At 49.2% G+C, this 20,890-nt stretch overlaps 6 protein-coding genes across 6 annotated transcripts; 3 read left to right on the top strand and 3 right to left on the bottom strand.

Moving 5' to 3' along the window:
* The first annotated feature begins 271 nt into the window (after window positions 1-271).
* Window positions 272-4,773, top strand: EI90DRAFT_3155836 (Rec8 like protein-domain-containing protein). Its single transcript, XM_039066015.1, has 15 exons — window positions 272-488; window positions 556-711; window positions 786-996; window positions 1,063-1,550; window positions 1,619-1,712; window positions 1,778-2,011; window positions 2,065-2,089; window positions 2,989-3,081; window positions 3,137-3,265; window positions 3,315-3,421; window positions 3,491-3,687; window positions 3,759-4,073; window positions 4,135-4,250; window positions 4,306-4,510; window positions 4,575-4,773. The coding sequence occupies exons 1-14, from the start codon at window positions 433-435 to the stop codon at window positions 4,377-4,379; spliced, it is 2,295 nt and encodes a 764-aa protein (XP_038913955.1). The 5' UTR covers window positions 272-432; the 3' UTR covers window positions 4,380-4,510; window positions 4,575-4,773.
* A 285-nt stretch (window positions 4,774-5,058) lies between these two features.
* EI90DRAFT_3065502 (uncharacterized protein) lies at window positions 5,059-7,474 on the bottom strand. The gene is made up of 6 exons (XM_039060877.1): window positions 7,103-7,474; window positions 6,747-7,040; window positions 6,161-6,684; window positions 5,906-6,108; window positions 5,771-5,846; window positions 5,059-5,705 (listed from the first exon to the last, which is right to left on the bottom strand). Exons 1-6 carry the CDS (start codon window positions 7,273-7,275, stop codon window positions 5,299-5,301), a joined length of 1,677 nt encoding a protein of 558 aa, XP_038913954.1. The 5' UTR covers window positions 7,276-7,474; the 3' UTR covers window positions 5,059-5,298.
* A 2,769-nt stretch (window positions 7,475-10,243) lies between these two features.
* Window positions 10,244-10,730, bottom strand: EI90DRAFT_1596093 (uncharacterized protein). The gene is made up of 2 exons (XM_039051943.1): window positions 10,687-10,730; window positions 10,244-10,611 (listed from the first exon to the last, which is right to left on the bottom strand). The coding sequence occupies exon 2, from the start codon at window positions 10,561-10,563 to the stop codon at window positions 10,318-10,320; it is 246 nt and encodes an 81-aa protein (XP_038913953.1). The 5' UTR covers window positions 10,564-10,611; window positions 10,687-10,730; the 3' UTR covers window positions 10,244-10,317.
* Window positions 10,731-11,457: 727 nt separating this feature from the next.
* On the top strand, window positions 11,458-15,024 carry EI90DRAFT_3290628 (malate synthase). Its single transcript, XM_039067233.1, has 9 exons — window positions 11,458-11,818; window positions 11,920-11,989; window positions 12,501-12,598; window positions 12,727-12,967; window positions 13,144-13,279; window positions 13,351-13,818; window positions 13,879-14,190; window positions 14,272-14,404; window positions 14,467-15,024. The coding sequence occupies exons 2-9, from the start codon at window positions 11,953-11,955 to the stop codon at window positions 14,689-14,691; spliced, it is 1,650 nt and encodes a 549-aa protein (XP_038913952.1). The 5' UTR covers window positions 11,458-11,818; window positions 11,920-11,952; the 3' UTR covers window positions 14,692-15,024.
* A 1,288-nt stretch (window positions 15,025-16,312) lies between these two features.
* Window positions 16,313-18,796, bottom strand: EI90DRAFT_2974508 (uncharacterized protein). The gene is made up of 3 exons (XM_039055810.1): window positions 18,436-18,796; window positions 18,019-18,371; window positions 16,313-17,967 (listed from the first exon to the last, which is right to left on the bottom strand). Exons 2-3 carry the CDS (start codon window positions 18,304-18,306, stop codon window positions 16,804-16,806), a joined length of 1,452 nt encoding a protein of 483 aa, XP_038913951.1. The 5' UTR covers window positions 18,307-18,371; window positions 18,436-18,796; the 3' UTR covers window positions 16,313-16,803.
* EI90DRAFT_1595835 (uncharacterized protein) lies at window positions 18,666-20,878 on the top strand. Its single transcript, XM_039051942.1, has 4 exons — window positions 18,666-19,499; window positions 19,641-20,190; window positions 20,257-20,351; window positions 20,405-20,878. Exons 1-4 carry the CDS (start codon window positions 18,975-18,977, stop codon window positions 20,606-20,608), a joined length of 1,374 nt encoding a protein of 457 aa, XP_038913950.1. The 5' UTR covers window positions 18,666-18,974; the 3' UTR covers window positions 20,609-20,878.
* Window positions 20,879-20,890: the final 12 nt, after the last annotated feature.

Here is a 20,890-nt window from a genome sequence, read left to right as displayed (position 1 = left end):
TATATTATCGCCCTAGGGTTGAAAGGGGACCAAGCCCGCTCCCCGGGAGGATTCAGGATGTAGGGAATATGATGTAGCAATTCCTGTTGTCACCATGCGGGCTGGCGCTCAGAAGTTCATATAGGGGGGAGAGAGAGTATACCATGCGGCTTCGCGCGCGTTGGGTGCGGCAATAGCCTGATGCTGCAGAATGCCCAACCATGATAATTTATTCGGCATTGAATCCATGGGCACCGAAAGAGCGGAGTTTGCCGAGTTACTGTGGCGCCGTCCCACACCCAGCGATACATATGACCTACTTTGGAAATACCCATCCTAAACTCATCCTCGGCGGACAGGCTCCACGCTCAAGTCCTTTCGCTCTCTTCAACTTTCGATTTGGACTAGTCCTCGTAACTAGAGGAAGCCCAAGCTTTGTGTCAGACCCCAACAATGTTTTTCTCCAACGAGCTCCTTTCACAACGCGACAGTGGTTTCGGTTTGCTCTGGTGCGATTACATTTGATGCCCCGATCTTGTTTAAGATAGTCTTGACACCTTGTTGCGCGATTTAAAGGCTAGCAGCCACCCTAGGATCTCGCTCGACGTTCAAGAAGCTTCCTCGCCGCTCAATCTTGAACGCTGACATCTCCTCGTTGTGCAGTCTTATCGAAGAGCCGGATGAGCCTCTTGCCCTACGACTATCGAGTAACCTCATGGTTGGGGTCACGCGGTGTGTGAATAAAACAAATTTGTCCAACCACCCGGCCGCTGGAGAGTGCGCTGTTGCTGATTCTTTTTGATTAGCGTCTACGTTGCGAAATGCGAGATTTTTGCGGCTGACGTGTCCCAAGTTCACGCAAATCTCAAAAAGGCCGTATTCGAGATGAAGTCCCATGAAATCGGATGGAAAGATTTGGTCATGACAACCAGCAGCGTTCGTCCCGGACTTGTTACTCTATCAGCGAACGATTCAATGTCGGGGGAATTCGACTTGCAATTCGATTTATTTGAGCCTGTGAGTTTCACGGGGACCTGTCTTCTGGTAACTCTTCGATCGAGTCCATTCATTTGCAATGCATAGTTTTGGGGAGACATCACGACTTCCGATCTGTCCTTCGGATCCTCCATCACCCTCGCATCACCGCGCTCAGATCTCACACTCACAGAACCTGCGTCTTCCTCTCAAGGTAACCCCCTCACCTTACCAGAGCCCCAAACTCCCGATATGATCCGCCGAGGCGAAACGCCTGCTAGCGCTCAATATCACCATTTCTCATCCCAACAACAACGTAATCGCGATGATCACATTCTCAATGAAGATCACCTGCTCGTATACAATCCTACATCAGATGTGTCCTTCGGTGGTTTTGCTGAGATGGGAGTGGATGATGGATTTCAGTTCGGTGGCGGGGATAACATGGTGGGACTTGACTTTGGTGGATTGGATTTCGGGTTGGGTCCTGAGGCTTTCGGCGACGGCGAGTCGGCCGTTGGAGCCTTTGGTGTTGAACCTATGGGGGCTGCTGGAAACCCTTTTGAGAATTTTGAGATGGATTTGGGCGATATTGGGTGCGCAATTCTCCCAACCTCGTACCAAGACCCAAAATTCATTGCTCCTTGTTGCACTGGCATCTTAGTTTTGACATGCAAAACCCACAAGACGGAGGTGCTCAAGCTAGTACGGCTGCTCAGGTAGCTGCTTCAACTGGAGGTAGCCCTGCGAGGAAGCGCGTGCGTGTCGCTTCTGATCTGCCTTTAACCAACTCCTTATTTGCGCCTTCTATGTTATGAACTAGATGCGTGAAGAGTTGGCGGAACCCGGATCTCCAAAGGTAGATGCCGAGGCCGCGACAAAGAAGCTGCGCAAGACGAAACCGCTCACTTCTAAGCCCATTGTTGATGGCCGTATCGAGCTGACGGATGCCGAGTTGAAAGCTTCTCGAGATCATTATGATCAAGAACAAGAAAGAATTGCGAGGGAGATTGAGTGGAAAAAGAGGGACAAGAGGGAATATCTATTCGCGACTCAGGTATAGCCCAACCCTAAAGTTCTTTTTGGCTGGGCTGATCCATCCCCTTCTAGGCGATCTGGGAAGCTCCCAATATTTGTGCGTTTCTATCATTCGCCTCCTACTTACCAGCCATTGCTTTTACGCGATACCCTTCATGGGACCTCAGTCCACGCTATGTTGTTTGGGATCAGTGACCGGGATTCTCGGTTGCGATTCTTGTCGCATTTTATCCGTGATTAACAACCTGGGAAGACAAATGGTTCCCGACTGTTAACTTTCCTCTTCTCGTAGGTTTAGACTGTCCCACGGTGGCGTTCAGCTATGACTTGCGTCTCGGTTGGATGTGTCGTCGATTGCACAGCGCTGATGCGTTTCGCCTGACGTCAAAAAGCACGTTTTGATGGCCATTAGCTCCTCGGTGGCAATTTGACGACACCTCCTTTGTTCGGTGCTCTCACTCGGTCGCATTCCATGTCTGAACGTTACGTGGGACGAGCTTTCGCGCTTCATTACATACGTTTTTTTATTCCTATCTCCGCAACGAGTGGTGGGATGCCTTGCCCGGCTGTGCCTGAGATGAAGCTAGATATGTGCTCAACCTTCGTCAGGGTGATCGGCCGGACCCATGACTGACCGGATTTCTTCTTGGGGTTGAGACACATCAAGACCGTCCTGCCTGCCTAGCTCGACGCTTATCCCATCTACCTGGGCATTGCTTGCGTATTCTCAAGTTTGCGGGACTCGCACATGCAATGGCCAGAACAATTTGCTATCGAATGAACGGTCACACCCTATCCCAACTACTGAAGCATCTCTGCAATGCATTTACTGTGATTCAAGACTATGGAAAACATCCTAGTGCGCGCTAATCCCAAACTTCATAACTGCGAGTGTTTGTACCTCTATTGGTTTGGCCATTTTCGTTCATTGTGTTCGCTCCAACGGCCATGGAACTAACCAACCAAACTACTTATTGGGTTGAAACCCACCATCAGTTTGTGCACCAGAATTAGTGGAATTGTGGGAGAAAATTTATAGGAATCAAGTTATCGCGCACAAGCATTCCGAGGCCGTCTTCCGCTCACCAGGTATAGTACAGCGGAACACCGCTACGAGACTTTGGAGTTGAAGCCCATACTTTAGAACCACCTGGCAAGCGTCGAAGAGGGGATGGTGACGCTGTGAAGAAGGGGTTTAACGTTCGTGAAGAACAACTTGGTAACGATGTATTCGGTGACGAGGGGGTATTCGACCCGATAGCCATAGGAGGGGGTAATGGGTTCACATCTACGGTTTCTTGCTGACTGATGCCCTTCAATAGATATCGACATGGGTGACGCGGCTGCGGGTGGTAGACAGACAGGTGTTTTCGACGACATAACATTTAATCCCGGAAGCCAAGTGCATTCTCGTCAAGTATCACTCGACGTGAGCTTAGTGACTTCTCGCACCACCATTCTATTACCTCCTTCCCTTTCTAACTTCGAAAACGAATAGACGCCCGAAATTGGGCGACGTGCTCTTTCTCGCTCACATTCTGCCCTTGGTCTCGCCTCTCAACGTAGCTCGTTCCTCCCTTGGGAACAAGGCGGATTCCAGTCTTCCGATTTTGATGCGGGTTTCCCTGCTGCGTTAAGTGGTGCTGGTGGATCGATGCAAGATCTCGCTTTTGGTGGGACTCCAGATATGCTTCGGTGAGAATGACTCTTCCTACCAGCAAACATGTGGGGACAAATTAACTGAATTTGATTGCCGGCGTTTGAAGGATTGACGGTAGAGGGAGGGGAAGTCAAGATCTGGGTCGCGAGGGTTCTCTTGGTGCTCCGCCTTCTCGATATGCTTCGGACTCTCCTGCGTTCAAGTTCGGTGTTAGTGGGGGAGAGGACATTGTGAACGTGAGTCCCAATCTTGGAATTGGTCGGTATCATCATGCCTCCTCGCCTGTGGTGCTTCAGACTCACGGCATGGTCATTCCACGAGATTCCCAACTTATTGACTCTCAGCAAGAATCTCAGCAATCTCACCTGTCCGACGCATCTCGTCTCGTCGCACTTGAGCGTAATGCGCTCAATTTCTTTGAGTGGGTCACAATGTTTATTGTTGCGTTTACGATGCCAACTGTGTCTGTAATCATCTCTTAGGTATACTAAGCAACTACTGGCTTCCAAACAATCATCATCCATTCGACTTCAAGATATCGCTCCTGTTGAAACGAGTACTCCTCGTGTTGCTGCTGCTGCTTTCTATCACTGTCTTGGTATGTACAGGCACCGTGTCTTACTGTGGCAGACCCGAAAATTCATCTCTCTCAGGGCTCGCCACCAAATCTTTGATTCGCTTAAAGCAAGAGACACCTTATGCTGATGTTTTCATATTCCCTGCTTGAGCATTGCTCCAATGAATGTTGCATGACTTGTGTATCTTGTCGAGCCTGATCGGCTCCTTATTTGTGACCCTTATTTTTGCGTATGTATCAATTTCTTGTAGCCACACTGCTTTCATGATTTTTCCTGATTGGTACGTGCTTTTGACGACCTCAATCTCAGGTCAAGCGTACGCACAATATAATTCAAATTTGTAGAAATTCATTTTGTGCCAACAATGATGATGCTTGCGGCGATTATCCAATGACCAGTCTTAAGGACGTAATTACGAGGCGCGGAGCACGCTAGAGGCTGCCTAAAATCATGCAACCTTGATCACAATATAGAATGAAGAGCTAGAGCGAGGATGTGAGTATACTAGGCAACTCAGACGCCAGGTGTCAACGCTATTAATGGAGTAGTTAAGCCAGCCCAGCACCCACATGCAGGGGCAAATTGACAGATTGACGTTCCTGAGCCTTGGAAAAACCCAAGCTCGCGGCACGTCACCGCCTCATGGAAACGACCTATCGAACTTCCTGGGGAACCACAATGTAGATTACTGCCGCATTTCGAAGCATGGGGCTGTTCAGTCAGAACCTCGAAGCGCAAGGAGCTCGAGAACGTGTCCGTGAGTTTAATTCACGAAGCTGACGGTTTGAAAACACAAATGCACGGCCGAGTTTAACTGGAATCCCGTCCGAGTCCAACTCCTTCAGGATGGGCTACGGAAATTCATTGGAATCGCGTAGAGTTCAGGAATTGAAACAAAGATTAATTGCACGGCAAGTCACACATGTCGTGGGTAAACCCAACGCAGTGCAAAAAATACCTTCATTGTATCAACACGGAGAGAATCTGGAGAACCAAAAATTTCAATGGGTGCAGTTGTGGCATGTGAAATGGAAGCAGGGAAATCTGCCAAACGCCGAGCTTTACGTTTCAACCTAGAAGTCGTTCCCACAAAACCCGTGCCACAATGATCGGGTTAAACAAATCCACACCCGGCCTGACTCCATGTACCACACCATCCAGGGTATTTGCAACCATTGTGTTCTTTTGGCTAGCTTGGTTTAAATACTTCCAATACGCCCTGAATCTGGCACCGTATTCAAGAGTGTCCCCCTCTTGCGGGGTCGAGCTTAGGAAGCCAAAATCGAGCGAACGATTGAGGTCGTAGATAGGGATGCAGATTTGATTGGCCAATTCGAAATAGGAACGCGAAATCGGCAGCGAGGCGACATTAGCATCGGGGGTGGAGTCGGTGATATGCCTGTGCAATGCCGTATTGAGCACGGTGACACTCCCCAATGCCTTCATCATCCCTTGGGCAAAGAGGGGATTCACGACTAATTGATTCCTCAATCGTCAGTTCACATCCGTGTGGGGGCGCTAAGGAGGGAGAATATCGTACACATAACAGAATCTCCTACTGCGACGAAATTGTTGGGTGTGGGTGCTGATAAGTAGTCGATATACCACGAGGTAGACTTTTTTGGACTCTTAGAACCGTTGCGACACATTGAGCCAGATGGAACAAGAGACGCACCAATTTGGCAGGAAGTATCTGGATCTCATCATCAACCTGACTCTCGCGGAAAAGATCGAATAACTCGTAAACCCAAAGCGAAATGTCTTGCAGCGCTGGGTTAAGCTTGAACAACTCTTCGTGCGTGTCACGAAAAATTTGATCGAGTTGAGCTAAATTGCTGGGTGGTGTCACATCGCCGACGCCGATGTAATTCATAAGCACTGTGGTGTAGGGTAAGTATCGTCCCCGGGAAACGAAACGCAGATGACACACCTTCGTTATCAAAAACCTTCTCGATAATGATGCCTTCTCTTGGTCCTTTCCCGCATCCGCCCACATCGAACATGGGGAGTTGGAAATACAACAGTGTCAATTCGTCCCAATTTCCCCAGTTGGGGTCGTTCCGTGGTACTAACTTGGCAATACGGCTCTTCAACTTCTCACCCTTTACAGGAACGTAAAAGCATCTATACACCGCGTTTGGTGAATACGAATGCCGAGTGTATGGTCCCCAATGAGGCACAATGGCGGTTGTTGTGGAGTTAGGCTTTGAATGATCAGCCGCTGCCTGAGGGAGCAATTTCGACGCTATCGCGTTCGCTCCACTGCAATCCGCGAAAAATACACAGGGCAATGTGACGGTCTCAGCTGATTCCATCGAAGGTCTGTAGGACACAGCCGAGATTGAAGCTGATTGTGGTGCAGGAGGGGTATGTAGATTGGTGACAGTCCCCTGGATAACTTCCAAGGAATCCCCTACGTAGGAGGCAGCCAGCTCACGGAAGACCTCCTCCAGTCTAGCGCCAACGGAGATTGCTTAGTCATAGATGTGCTAGGTACCTCTCGCATAGTCACTCACTGGACTCTATGGTACTCGAGTCCAGGGTGTGTTGCTGTAGACCTCCAATTCCAGAGACTGCCGAATATCAAACGTCGAAAGGAGGGGCGTATCTTGTAACCCATCCTACGAACAGCCTCATCGAAACCCTGGTAAAGTGCTCGGCATATGATGATTGTCATTGGCAGTGGGAAATGGATGTGGCCACGCTGGGCAACACGCGTTGCAGTTCTCTCGATACGGTGATCCGGCTCGATGATCACGACTTGTGTGAAGTAATCGGATAGGATACGGGCAGTAGCGTATCCCGAAATGCTGGGGAAGAGGGTGGGGGGCAAGGATAAAGAATAACTAGGGAATTCAAAAATGGGGCTCACCTTCCCCCGGCGATCACAGCTGTCCCTTCCACTTTCTTCCCATTGCGTTTGGTGCGGAGCAGTTCGAAATGGGAAAAGACCATCGTCGTCTTTTTGACATGGTGACGAAGCGCTGTCCATGCAATGGAAGAGACGATACAAAGTCCAACAAGGAAAGAGACCTTAGACAGCATTCTTAGTGGCGTTGGAGGGCAAGGCGCACTACAACGACGTCGTATTTATGTCTCAAAAACGCCACGCTGTGGGAAATCAACACGGCTAACGACGTTTATTGTTAATTGTTCCTCCAACGTGGTAACAAATGTCAATCCCTATATCTTGACTGATCTGAGTACCTACAGGCCAAGGGTCGGAATGACATCCAGTTCTCTGCCACGAGACTGAGCCCGTAGGTAAGACCCTTCAGTGAGGGAAATGGGCTTGAACATAATGCTGTGTCGACTCTGAATGGGTCAAATGACGAACCATGCATGATTCTCAGTTTGATTGCTAATTAATTAATATTACTATTAGTGATCATTTCCCAAGACTAACCCCGAGCCACGGTTCTCGGACTGATGGCTCCAGTACAGAGGACTGACCCCCAAGAGATCGTCCAGTGCATGGGTGGGTGTCTCTGGTATGGAGCGCCTACTGGCCAGTAACAGGTCTGACATGCCAATCACGAAAATCGGACAGGCAACTGGAGCAAAGTCCCCTGGTCCAGAGCACTCCGGAGGCTCCAGAGCACCTGGGAGCACCTGGAGCATGTGGGAGCGCCAGTCCGATTTTGGTGATATGATACCAGTCGTCCCACAAGGGGATACAACGTATTATTTTTTCACTGCGAACGGAAACTGTTCGTCCAGTACCGTACGTACATGACCAACAACTGTGACGTTGACTGGCAATAAGCATGTGAGCCAACTTTAAAATTGAAGAAATTCTATTACATACAGGAATTTTGAATTGAAATTTGCATAGCCACTCTTCAGCACCAGACCGATGATCTGGTGTTGCGACGGAACGAGCAGCGGAAAGTAGCATCAGAAACCTCCCAGGGACCTGATTGGCCGAGTAAGGTGATCCTCATTCAAATGAATAACAGGATCTTCATCAATTCTGTCATCTATTTGAATGAGGATCACCTCGTCCAATCCGGTCGGGAGGTTCCCTGACGTGATGCGGCGGCCCGCCCCTAGCGTGACCCCGACAAATGTCGAGCGACCTGGTAAAAATACACTCATGTGGCATTTAGCGGGGGATACTCAAGCGGGGGAAAGATCTCTACATAACATTGTAACCGCGCGGCGGCATAAGTGGCTAAAGTGATAAGACAAGAGAGATGCGAATACATGAGCACTACATGGTAACGTAGTAGCGTAGCGTAACAGGGAAACATGTATGTTGCATATGGACAAAGGGTATAATATCAATAACTGATATGAGCATGATATGCGTACCTGCGCGTCATCATTCCACGTCACTCTTCCACGTAGACAGTTGACGTTCGATGCCGGGGTAAATACATATTTTCAAATTCGACGTCTCGTAGCGTGGCCGGTAACTCCGAACCTCAAGAACCCGACAATTGACACAGTTGTAATTTCACTGAGCCTTTTCAACCTAAAAGTCATTCCCACAAAACCCCTGCAACCGGCGACCATCGGATTAAACACGTCCGCACCCGGCCTGACTCCCTGTATCACTATCACTCCACCAAGGATGTTTGCAACCATCGTGCTCTTTTGGCTAGCTTGGTTTAAATACTTCCAACACGCCTTGGATCTAGCACCGTATTCAAGAGTGTCCCCTTCTTGTGGTATCGTGGTCGGGTAGTCAAGAGTCGAACAAACGATTGAGATCGTATATGGGGATGCAAATTTGATTGGCCAATGCGAAATAGGAACGTGAAATTGGCAGCGAAGCGATGCTAGCATCGTTGATGGAGTCACTAGTGATGTTCTTGTGCAAAGCTGTGTTGAGCACGAGGACACTTCCCAATGCCTTCATCATCCCTTGGGCAAAGAGGAGACTCGCGGCTGGTTGATCCCCACTTGTCAGTTCACAGTTCTGTGGCGAGCCAGAGAAGTATCGTACACATGCATAGCGGAATCTCCTACCACAACGAAATTGTTGGGCATGGGTGCCGATAAGTAGTCAGTGTACCATGCTAGGGTAGACTTGTGGAAGAAAAAAGAAGTTTAAATGGACACGACGCATCAATTTGGCAGGAAGTATCTGGATTTCATCTTCACCTGACTCGCTTGGAGAAGATCGAATAGCTTGTAAACCTAAAGCGGAATGTCCAGCAGCACTGGATTGAGCTTGAACAACTTTTCGTGCGTGTCACGAAGAATTTGATTGAGTTGAGCTAAATTACTGGGTGGCGTCACGCCTCCTACGCCAACATAATTAGCATACGAGGGCGTGTTAGTATCGGCTCGGGGCACGAAAACGCACATTGGGAACGGGAAATACAACAATTTCAATTCATCCCAATTCCCCTAGTTGGTGTCACTCCTTGGCACCAATCCCGCAATACGACGCTTCATTTTCTCACTCTTCGCAGGAATATAAAAAAGCATCTATACACGACGACGTTCGGAGAATGGAAATGCCGAGCATATGGACCCCGAGGTGCCACAGCAGCCTCCTTTACAAGACCAGGGTTCGAATGATCAACCGTTGCCTGGGGGAGCAATTTCGACACTATCGCGTTTGCTCCGCTACAATCCGCTACAATCCGCGAAAAGCACACAGGGCAATGTGACGATCTCAGCTGGTTCTATTGGAGGTCTGTAGGACACAACCGTCGCCGGTTTCCTGCACCACATCCCGCCTCTATCTCAGCACGAAGGATGTGCTCCAGTCTGGCATCAATGAAGATCGCTTAGTTTTAGGCGTCCTAAATGACATCCATGGTCACTCATTCGGTACTCGAGCGTCCATGCAAGGGAAGATATGATATAGGGTCCTACAAAAAAATAGGGGATGTTTGGATGATTTGGCGCTCATGGCGACCTCACATTTATGTAGCAAAGAAAGAGGGCAACAAGTTATGTTGGATGAGTGAAATTGACATTTGATCGCCAGACAGTAAGTATCGAAGAATGGACCGAACCAGCGCTGGCAATCAAACAGGAACCCGAGGCCCGCTTCAGGGCCGTTTCTTTGATTTAACTTAAAATCTGGTGCACTGATAGATTGGGTGACTCGGCGGGCCCAAGTCGCTATCAATTCTGTACAACCACCGCTTGCGCTATCGCCTTTAGCGTGCGGCTGAGACGAGTAACAGCATGCGCCGCGTGAGAATGGGCCGACAATTGACCCTGGCAAGCGTGCACGGATACGCAGAGTAGCGGAGGTTCAACCCCTCTGGAGACAAGGTTTATTGTCTTTCCTTTGTCTGCCTCTGTTGCCCGCCACCTCCAGACAGTGAGCACGATGTAGAGAAAAGCCCAACTCTCTTTTTGACTCATGTTGTGTCCAAGTTATCCCCTGCCCGCTTGGCTAGCTGTGCATGCCCGCTATGTCCATTCGGTGAGTGGGATTTATCAAAAGCTAGGCTCTTTGACACATACTATAACTAAGTTACTGCCTACCTGCCCGCCATCCCTACTCGTATTTCGTTCGCTCGGGTATACGCCGATTCTAAGGATACTCTATCAAACGTCCATCAGTCATTCTAACCAACAACCCATCACCATACATATGGATTTGAAAGCACCTATATAAACCGCATGATGTATAACATCCGAGTTTTCGAAACCTCGAAGGCCCGATCTTCGAGTATGGATAGAGATTCATGGAACCGTTAAAATTATTCTGTCGTCTTCGAACCCATCTCGATGAGGCAATAAAGCTCTCAACCGAGGAGCGGGACAACAGTTGTCAGTGTGACCAGTCGGCAGCACAAATAAGGTCGCCGCAAAATACCCAAAACCGGACCTAAAATATCACGAACTGCGCGGCCATCCTTGTGTACTTTCGTCCGAGCGGTCCCTGCTCCTCGGTTGAGAATGTATTCGGCCGGGTTTGGTAATACCTGGGATGAAATCAACGTACGAACTCACGAAGCGCTGAATGTGCGGACGTCTCAGTCCCTCAAAGAGAACTGAGGGGAAAAACGAGATTTCACAACTTGCGCGTATTGGGTTATTCAGGAGGTCATGTATAGTCGTCACACAGCATGTGGCTCATCTGGACAAACTTATTGAGGGGGCTTCCACTAGGCCTCCACACCACTCTCCTGAAGAATTTGACAAGGGTGTGGTTCGGTGCCGGAACAATAGATTCTCACGGTATTCGAGATCCCGTGGTGTTGTCCGGTAACTTGAGCCTTGAGTTGACCGGAGAACCGGACGATTTACATAAGTGACATCACTCGTTTTTTGCGATTCCACTGAGCCTTCCACTGAGTCAAGACCGAAAAAACTTTAACGTCTGGCCTTGTGATGTTATAGGAACGGGTTGCTCAAGCACGCAACCCAACGTAGCACTATATAGTAGCTGGATCTCATTTGGGTATTTCATGTGACAACTTGGTCCTCTAGAAGCTCTTCTCGCGTTCAGCATACTCAGGTTCAATTTTCAATTTGGGTCCCATAATCTGTGGCCGTATAATAACTCTCCCCGTGAAAATGGAGAGCCCGGGCTATACTTAAGGCGGATCATTCTCCGTTTCTCAAACTCGATCTCTCTCTCCTCCTTGCCCTCGCTCTCACTGGAGTCCAGGCTAGTACACCTCCCGTCTTTGACAAACCTAGCTAGACCGATTCGCTGACTTATCTTCATACCCCTCACCCCTAACATTCCCCATTCTAATCACCTAACAGTCTGAGACTCCTTAAACTAATTCGTACCTCAATATGTCGTTCCCTCAAGTGAAGGGCGTTACTTACCATGGTTAGTGCCTGGATACTTTAACTACCTTCATGACAATACGGGAGGAATACTGATGAATATCCTACTCTTGGGTGACTATTCTACATGGCGCTTCGCCGGATTGTTTGTGTGACCATGGCTTTTGTTGCATCCCCGCTTCGTGGATATAACTTCCCCACATGGGACCCCGCATGTCCCTGACTACGCACACACATGTTTCATTCGTTAACTACGTTGCCACGCGTCTGCCTGAACCTGGTCCACCTGATCTCCCCGTCCCGCTCCCGGCCTTCCATCCCTCAACGCCATAAATCTGACCAAACCCTTCACCTTCTCGGGATATATATCATCGAATGAATGGGAATGGGCTTGTCATCATCATGATTACCCAATGACATCGACTCACTCCTCATCAACTTTTACTCTCGCCACCATTCCACGGCATCCATCCGGCCTCAAACACCCCTCATTCCATGCGAATCATCAACTATGACGAATTATCCCAAACCAAACCCCTGACTCTTCACCACAGGTCCAAAACTTACACCTGCTCAGGCGGTGATCCTCACTGAACCCGCGATCAAGTTCGTGGCTGCCCTTCATAGGACGTTCAATCCTACCCGATTGGCGGTATGTACCCTTCACTTTCTTGATCTCTCTCTCTCTCCCTTCTATTTCTAATGGCATTTCCCTGCCCACATCTCAACTCCGGCACGTCCATGCGCTCTTACACGCGATCCCAAAATTAAAACAAAAAGCTCCTGCACGCCCGTCAAGCCTTCCAAAAGCGTCTTGACACACTCTCATCTCCATCCCCTTTGACTTTCACCTTCCCACCCGAAACTGCGCACATTCGAAATGACCCTACGTGGATCTGTGCGCCCCCTGCCAAGGGGTTGGAAGATAGAAGGGTTGAGATTACTGGGGGTGTCGGAGAGAGGAAAATGGTCGTTAATGCGTTGAATTGCGGAGCGAAGACGTTCATGGCTGATTTTGAGGGTGAGGCTTTTTTCGGACTTTAAGCTCGGGATCACTCGGTGTTCCAGTGTTTTGAGTACTTTGAGTGTTTTGCTACTCCCCATATTTCATCTTAGCACCTCTTTGCATTCCACGCCTTATATGATCCGTGTCACATTCCCGATTCAGTAACTGACAACATCATTTTGACTTGACAGATGCCAACTCTCCGACCTTTGCGAATTTGGTCAATGGACAAGTGAACCTACGAGATGCTGTTCGTCGTCAGATCGATTTCGAGTCGGGTGGGAAGAAATACAAGCTTGTTGAGAATCCGGCCGTTTTGATTGTCAGGTGAGCTTATCGTTCTTCGCGTCCTCTGGCAAAGAAGCTGATAAACTCGATACCTTCATCGCCTCGGGTAGGCCTCGCGGATGGCATCTGGAGGAAACTCGGATCCGAATCGATAACAAACTCCTATCTGGATCCATATTCGATTTTGCACTTTATTTCTATCATAATGCCAAATATCTCCTCGCTCATGAATCCGGACCCTACTTCTACCTCCCAAAAATGGAGCACTACCTCGAAGCGCGCCTGTGGTCCGACATATTCTACTTTTCTCAATCATACATTGGTATACCTGTTGGGAGCATTCGAGCGACGGTGTTGATCGAGACATTACCGGCGGCGTTCATGATGGAAGAGATCTTGTGGGAATTGAGGGTTCACTCGAGTGGGTTGAATTGTGGAAGGTGGGATTATATTTTCAGTTTCATCAAGAGGAGAAGGGCGGAGGGTGGGAACGCTATTTTGCCGGACAGGAAGGATGTGACGATGGAAGTTGGGTTCATGGATGCGTATGTAAGGTTATTGATTAAGACGTGCCATAAGTGGGTTGTTGTTTTTTTATTATTTTCCCGTGATCCTTGATCAGGATTTTTTTTCTCAAGGCGAAAAGTAGCAGCGATGGGCGGGATGTCAGCCCAGATACCGATCAAGAACGACTCAGCCGCTAACGAACTCGCCATGTCTAAAGTCCGAGCGGATAAACTTCGAGAAGTGAGAGCTGGACATGATGGAACGTGGATTGCGCACCCCTTGATTAGGGTGATTGCACAAGATGTGTTCGATGCGCATATGCTGGGACCAAACCAGTATCATGTGTTGAGGAACGAGGTTGTGGTTAGGGAGGAAGAATTGTTGAATGGGGATGTGAAAGGAGGGAGGATCACGGAGGAAGGTGTAAAGGGCAACGTTTTTGCGTGAGTTTGAGCTTCAGTCTCTTCATTCAGGTTTGGGGTCAAGTTATTAGATGTTGATGTCCCCCTTTTTTTTGTGGGCAGGGCTCTGGCGTATTGCGCTGCTTGGGTGACAGGGAATGGATGTATCCCTATCAACGGTCTTATGGAGGATGCGGCGACCGCCGAAATTGCCCGCGTTCAACTCTGGCAATGGGTTTATCACGGTGCTCTCCTCGTAGGTTTCCCAACTAACTTGATTCTCTTTCCCTTTACTCATTCATAATTCTTTCTTCGCAGGACACCGGCGAACCCGTTACGAAAGCGCTCGTGGAAAAGCACATCGCTGAGTATATCCCCTCCGTGCTGAAGATTGGAGGTGTGAAGCAGTACCATGTGGATATCGCTGCGAGGTATTTGTCGGGTGAAGTCGAGAAGGGGGAGAGGAAGGAGTACCCAAGTGAATTCCTGACGAGCGATTTGATGAAGTATTTGGATGCGGAGTTTACGGGAGCGAAGTTGTGAGTACTATGGTGGATGGGTGGTATATATGTGTGTGGTAGGAGAAGTCCTGGAGAATGAGGCTTTTCGATTCCTTTTTTGTTCTGACCGGTTCGTCTTCGGTCGTCCTTCATGTTTAGCAGGATTTCTCCCGTCTGCATCCTTTCCCGCTTCGCCTTACGGCCCTCACCGCGTATTCTGATAATGTTCGTTTCGACCCTTCTTTTTTTTTTGCCGTGGCACCCTATATGTTGGTTCGACGTCGCCGACCCCGTTAAGATTTCGCGGCCCTTTTCTCTCTCCTCTACGTGTAAATTCGCAGCGTAGTTATGTTCTGGTACATCTGCTTGTATACATCCCACAGAAAGAAATAAATCGAAATATTTACCATGTCGGCATACTTCAGCATCCTCCCACCGCACCGCCATTCTACACGCCTTGGCTATGGGTAAATAATTCGTTCATTCCACGTCTTTCCCCAGTTCACGTTGAGGTTTTTTTTTTGGCAAAGTGGAATTTCTTGACCTCCGTATCTCAGCGTACACGCTCGGCGAATATAACATTGCTGAATTCACGTAGCTTGGAACCGAGTGTTATTTAATAAATGAACAAGCTACTTTTGGAACAAAAGGGCAGGGGGACACCCCGGTTCTGCGATTTGTGGCACTCGAGCACCCAGAGAATGCGAATGCTTGATCGGAAGGAAACCGAACTTGAAGAGGGAGCAAATATTTCCATTATGCAACCACTTATTATACATAATGTTCGATTTGTTGAAAGGGACAAGGCCTCCACTTGAAGGGGAGGTTATAGATTAATCGTTAAGCAATACTGTAGGTCATGAATGAGATATATATAATATGTAAAAAAGATCTGAAGAGGTCGATATATTGCTTAAGTTAAGTTGACGCGTCTCATTCTGAAACCACTGGATTAACAACGATCATGCAAAGGCGTTAGAGAGCCAGTAGGTTGATATGACAGGGATATCGTGAAGCCGGTTTCGGCCGATCAATAAAGCAACCAAAAATATTGCACATGAGTAGCCGTCTGGGAAAATGTTGCTTCGCCGCGCCTTGCGGCTGTCCGCACTGTATACAGAGATTGTTGTTGTTATCACTATAGCCCAATGTGGACGTAGCGCTTCAGCGGCTACACGCTCGCACAGGACGAAAGTGGAACTAAAAGATTACCACTTCGTTTTATAGTGCATGGGGGCTGTGCTATAGAACGGTGGCGCACAGACGCGTCGAAGAGGCGGTGTCAGGAATAATGTGAGATGTTGCGCATCTGTGCAGCGCTTGGCCGGGTGCATGTTGCCGGGCCCGGAGCGGCATCATACATAACTTGTACTCCAACAGAGATGGTTGCACAAATAGGCAGTGCAATCTGGCAGTTGGGCGCGCGGATGAGATGCGGCGCGAAGCTTCACCGCGCATGGCTAGCTCAATCATCTTCCCCCTAAAGAGAGGTTGGTCACCTGCCTAGCTCGATCAGTCAGCACACCACCTGCCAGTGCGCTCCGCGCCAGAGAATCCATTCAAAGAAACCCATGGTTGCATGTCTGTCAATTGAATGTATTAGAATGCTGTGCTGTGCATGCTTTCGTTGATATTTCCGTAAAATCCTCTTCGTCATTCGTTTTGTCCAACACACTCAATAAAACCATTATGAAATGGCCAGGACACACCAAGAGAACCTGGGAACCCCCCGGTACTAGTATCGTTGAGAGACCAATTCTTGAGTCGGAATACATGAACGGCTGAGGCAGTGACAACAGATCGTTGAAATTGTATGCATATAGGGTTTGAATTTGAAGACAGAAACTCAGTTGGTGATCCGGTTTGTCGTCCTCCTACTTCTGCTCCAGATGCCATATATGACTGATTAGTGAACGGACTTGGTACACATATGTTCCGACGGTCGAGGCGACTTCGGACCAACTTCGGACCAACCTCGGACCCTCTTGGTCTTTGCACAGGTTGACTAACATTCAACATAGATGTCAAATGCCACTCAGGCGAATGGACGGTCACTGTTAGAACTAAAGGATACCCCACAGCAGAATCTAAAGCATGCCTGAGTGAAATAGAGAGGCCAAATATGAAGATACTCTCCCAGCGCCCCTTAATCGATCTATTTTGAAAGTTTCCCGATACCGGTCCAATCACCAATCAATAACCCTCTAATGGGACTCCAATAAACAACTCGGATATCGGGTTCCCACAATCCTCTGTTCACCCATGCATCGGCCCACCACCTCGCTGACCAAACCAGCCAAATCCACGCAAAGATTCGCCGAGCAACTCGGAGTTTTGGAGGAAGAGGCTTCTTCGTAAGTCCCGCCCCGGAAACTTGGGCGTCCCCGGTAGTCCCATAAGCATCAGTATCTTTTTTGGGAGAGCCGTTTGAATTTGATTGATCATTCGGAGCAAGGCTAAGAACGAGGAGACTTTCCAGGATAATGCCGATGGGTTGAGCGAGATAGAATGATATGATAGATACATCCCAGAATTTCGTATGCGGACGACGTGCGTCGATTGGTACACGGTCCATGATGATGAGATGAAGGAGAGTGGAGAAAATGAACACAATAACAACATTCTTGCCACGGTGGAAAGCTAGTCGTCTAGGGTTCATGGCGCGGCCATCAGACGCGGATGAAAAGACGGAGAGCAATGACCCAAATGTTTGACGGAGCAGGTAATGCCACCTGTTTCCCCAGAAGTCCGCGATGGAGTCTGCGAAAAATGGCATATTGAACATGGGCGGCCATGCCTCTGGGCTGGTGATCCCAATGAATGTAAAGAATATTGAGATTATGCAGTAATACACTGCGATACCAAGGTATATCCATGTGCAAAGGGCTATAGCACACAGGATCTGTAACCAAAGCGGCAGAGTCGCAGAAACGGGATACGGCGATAGGACGTTGAAATCCATCGACTTGACGAATGTGTCGACTGCATCGACTGTGAAGTAACAAATAACAAACCACGCTACAGACTTTCTCAGGAATTCCCCCCTAGACCATGTGTATTGCTGCTTGATGCTTTCAACAACTCTTGGAGCAGCAAAGTCCCAGTATCTACCCGAACGCCAGCTACAACCACGCATCCCAAAAACCAGGTCAATGGAATAGGCAAGCCGACCCCGAAATGTGCTCGGCAAGGGGAGGGGCGTCCCAGTTTGAATGTTTATCACCCGAGGAAGCTCGGAGCCGTCAGAAAGTTGGATGACACAGGTTTCCATGATACGCATCATGCAATAGAGGGCAACCGTCGCAATCCCGGTGTGTAACTGCGATCAAATGATCAATGTTGGAATCCCGTGTGAGCTGTATAAGCTCACCTGGGGATCAAAGTCTCCACCATCCTCAAGGGTTCGAAAGTAGGAGAAGCCAAACTTATAGAAGTAGGTAATTGCGAACGGAGCAACAAAGAGTCTAACAAGCGTTGTCCATGATTTCCGGCCGTAAGTGGATACAAAAATTGCGAGCCACAGGCGGAATAGCCCAGCGACAAGATGCGGCAGAAGTGTTTCGGCGTATTTGGGCCCGGGGGCACCTGCAATGGACTCCTCTGATAGGGACTGCCACCAATCAGGGAGTCTTCTCAACTCCCCAAAGAGCCCGATCATCCTTGAACAAGTCTGCCAGAGTTCAAGCCGCGATTCCTCAAGTACTTTGAACTCTCGTCCCTAAGCTAAGAAATGGAATGAAGTGCTTAGTACCGGTGAATCTAACAACAACCGCCATCAGAGACCTGCCTTTTATTGGGGTTGACTGCGAGTTCGATAATATTGACGCGTTGTCCTAAGACTGGTGTCGTCAACACATACATAAAATTGAAATTATTGGCTGTTCCCACGACCAACAACCCATACCTCGACTGTGGAACTCATCCAGCAAGCCAACATTTGCTCTGGGCGTCTGCCGTAACGATCTGGACATCTTTGGAAACGCCATCCGAAGGTGTAAATACGTCACGCTGATGAATGCCTCCTGAACAACGGCTATGTGTCGCCCATGAGGCTGCGGTCCCGCCCGTTCAGTGCAATATGCCTTCACATGTGGATCTCCATATATCCATATGATGCGGAAATCAAGGCGAGCGGTGATTTGAATATCTCGTCTCCAAAGCTGTGATTATGTACATACTTGCAACTGTGCAATATTTACGTAACACAGCCATTTCCGCTCAAAGTCTTGTTGCACCGCAAATCTGCTATATAGGTCCGTCCTCAATGGTTTTCTACACCTTTCCGACTTTTCTCCTGTGTGACTTGTTTCCCATCCCCTATCATCAATGTCGCGGATGGCTCCCTGGAAGGCAGCCGAGCCAGACAAGATACAACAATTCACGCCACCTCTTGACAACATGCCCGTGACGTCCCAGAATGTTCCAGCAGTACCAATCGTGCCTCAGCGGTCCAGGTTGCGGCCGGATGGCACCCGCATTGGGGAACTACAACATCGAGATCCTCTAGCGGTTGCTACGCATTTGCGGAGGCGGAGTGATGCCGGAAATTACCCTTCTATGCTCTCGGGTTTAGTTTTATACTCGGATACGTACGGGGGAGGTGTTCGTCTTGCTGGGCCCTCACATTTAGATGCTCCTAGCGCTTCTGATCTGATCGCCTCAGCGAAGTCACCCTCGTCCGAGATGCCAGATGCAAAAGCTTTCTATATCCCGCATCCATCTGCCGAATTGCAACGCAGACCGCATATCCGTCGCAAATGTCGAGGGAAATCGAGTTCAATATCGAGTTTGCCTGCTCATGACCAATATCGGTCAGACTCAGTAGCTCCATTGCCTCAGTCGGCACCTGCTGCAAGTTCATCCTACTCCGAGCGCCACCCCCCATCCCTAACAAGCCGAACTGACTCTCCAACCTCCTCTTCCTCTTCCTCTTCCTCAAAATCATCGAAACCATATCTTCATCCCATTATTACCCGGGGCCTTCCAACTCAGCCGAAGAGCAATGAGCATGTGGAGTGGCCCGCTAAGAAACCTCGCCATCCCGCCTTCCTTTTCCCGCTCCCAACCCAGACTGGATCAGCCGACGTTTCTGGAAGCACAATCAAGACTCTGGCAAAAGTATCAACCTCTACTTCGACCTTGGGCATAGCCCTGGAACCAGTCCTTGTCAGTCCGCCGCCCTTACATCCTACTCTAGAACGCCCTAAGGCGGTGAAGGTCGTCGGCCAGGCCCAATCTGGCCCAACAACGAAAAGAAGCAAGAAGGTGATTGTCGAGAGCACGAACTCAAAGGATGCGGCGGCCTCCTTGTCCATTAGGCCTAGCTCTTCTCGCCCGCCAGTCTCCGTTTCTGGCCCTGGAACCAGCAGCAGCAAAGGGAAGGAAGCCGTCAGGCCGTTCCAACGACCCTTTCGTCCTCTTCCAAAGCCACCTTCGAATCCTGCGCCTGTACGCTCACCCGAAGCCACCATTGCCCCCATTTCCGATCGAAAATCGCCGACCCTCCGTGCACTTCTTGATCCTCCATTCACTCTTCCATCACGTACGATATTAACCCAAGCACCGCCTAACTCTCCTGCTAACTCATCCAAAATTCTTCACACTTCAGACTCGACGCCTTCCCTTACGCGGTCAGCTTCCCTCGACAGCATCTCTATATGGTCTCAGGCCTCAGGTCCCGCTACTGGTGCTCCACCGACACGTGTGAGTTCTTTAGCGTACCCTATCAGTGGGCCACGTCAGCGGATGTCTCGTAGAAGCACCAATCGTTCGATGCGGGCTTTCATTGTGCCACCTTTAGCCGGGGGGCAGAAGGAACAGAGAATCTCGATACTCTATCAGAGCACACAAGAGGAACTCGACACTCTCACAGACTGGTTACGATACGACTCCTTATTAGAAGGGTCAAATACGATCACAGGCATTGCTCCGTTAGACAATTCACTTTCTCTAGAAACTAAATACGAAAAAGGAGGCGGCAATGAACCAATACCATCTGGGGGTTCACATTGGGGTCTGGTGACGGAGGATAAGAAACAGAAGACCAAGCTCAGGAGAGCGGACACGAACGCTGTGAAGGAAATGTTATTACAGCGACGTGAACGTGCTCAACTGGATGCTCAAAGCCGCGCTCAGGATATTCCCAAGAGGTTCGCAGGGATGGGGTTTGGCAGTCAGCTGGGAAGGAGGCCCAGTCACGCACAGGATCGTAGCGCCAATTATGTAAACAGGGGACCCCCGAA

This window comes from Cantharellus anzutake, assembly GCF_015039405.1.
Source record: "Cantharellus anzutake strain C23 chromosome Unknown EI90scaffold_37, whole genome shotgun sequence".
Classification (NCBI taxonomy): domain Eukaryota; kingdom Fungi; phylum Basidiomycota; class Agaricomycetes; order Cantharellales; family Hydnaceae; genus Cantharellus; species Cantharellus anzutake.
The sequence above is the reverse complement of the archived record's forward strand: the minus strand, read 5'-3'. Positions and strand labels throughout refer to the sequence as shown.

What these genes read in the sequence shown, in the direction of transcription:
- EI90DRAFT_3155836 (XM_039066015.1), top strand. Translation starts at nt 433, where the DNA reads ATGTTTTTCTCCAACGAGCTCCTTTCACAACGCGACAGTGGTTTCGGT. An exon ending in CTGGGAAGCTCCCAATATTT is followed by an intron (nt 2,090 to 2,988) that starts GTGCGTTTCTAT and finishes ACCCACCATCAG; the next exon opens with TTTGTGCACCAGAATTAGTG. An exon ending in CCCGATAGCCATAGGAGGGG is followed by an intron (nt 3,266 to 3,314) that starts GTAATGGGTTCA and finishes GCCCTTCAATAG; the next exon opens with ATATCGACATGGGTGACGCG.
- EI90DRAFT_3065502 (XM_039060877.1), bottom strand. Translation starts at nt 7,275, where the DNA reads ATGCTGTCTAAGGTCTCTTTCCTTGTTGGACTTTGTATCGTCTCTTCC. An exon ending in GAAGGTTTTTGATAACGAAG is followed by an intron (nt 6,109 to 6,160) that starts GTGTGTCATCTG and finishes CCTACACCACAG; the next exon opens with TGCTTATGAATTACATCGGC. An exon ending in AGTAGGAGATTCTGTTATGT is followed by an intron (nt 5,706 to 5,770) that starts GTACGATATTCT and finishes GGAATCAATTAG; the next exon opens with TCGTGAATCCCCTCTTTGCC.
- EI90DRAFT_1596093 (XM_039051943.1), bottom strand. Translation starts at nt 10,563, where the DNA reads ATGAGTCAAAAAGAGAGTTGGGCTTTTCTCTACATCGTGCTCACTGTC.
- EI90DRAFT_3290628 (XM_039067233.1), top strand. Translation starts at nt 11,953, where the DNA reads ATGTCGTTCCCTCAAGTGAAGGGCGTTACTTACCATG. An exon ending in GTAAAGGGCAACGTTTTTGC is followed by an intron (nt 14,191 to 14,271) that starts GTGAGTTTGAGC and finishes TTTTGTGGGCAG; the next exon opens with GGCTCTGGCGTATTGCGCTG. An exon ending in TTTATCACGGTGCTCTCCTC is followed by an intron (nt 14,405 to 14,466) that starts GTAGGTTTCCCA and finishes CTTTCTTCGCAG; the next exon opens with GACACCGGCGAACCCGTTAC.
- EI90DRAFT_2974508 (XM_039055810.1), bottom strand. Translation starts at nt 18,306, where the DNA reads ATGATCGGGCTCTTTGGGGAGTTGAGAAGACTCCCTGATTGGTGGCAG. An exon ending in GTGGAGACTTTGATCCCCAG is followed by an intron (nt 17,968 to 18,018) that starts GTGAGCTTATAC and finishes ATTTGATCGCAG; the next exon opens with TTACACACCGGGATTGCGAC.
- EI90DRAFT_1595835 (XM_039051942.1), top strand. Translation starts at nt 18,975, where the DNA reads ATGTCGCGGATGGCTCCCTGGAAGGCAGCCGAGCCAGACAAGATACAA. An exon ending in TGCCTCAGTCGGCACCTGCT is followed by an intron (nt 19,500 to 19,640) that starts GCAAGTTCATCC and finishes CTTCCAACTCAG; the next exon opens with CCGAAGAGCAATGAGCATGT. An exon ending in CTGGTGCTCCACCGACACGT is followed by an intron (nt 20,352 to 20,404) that starts GTGAGTTCTTTA and finishes GATGTCTCGTAG; the next exon opens with AAGCACCAATCGTTCGATGC.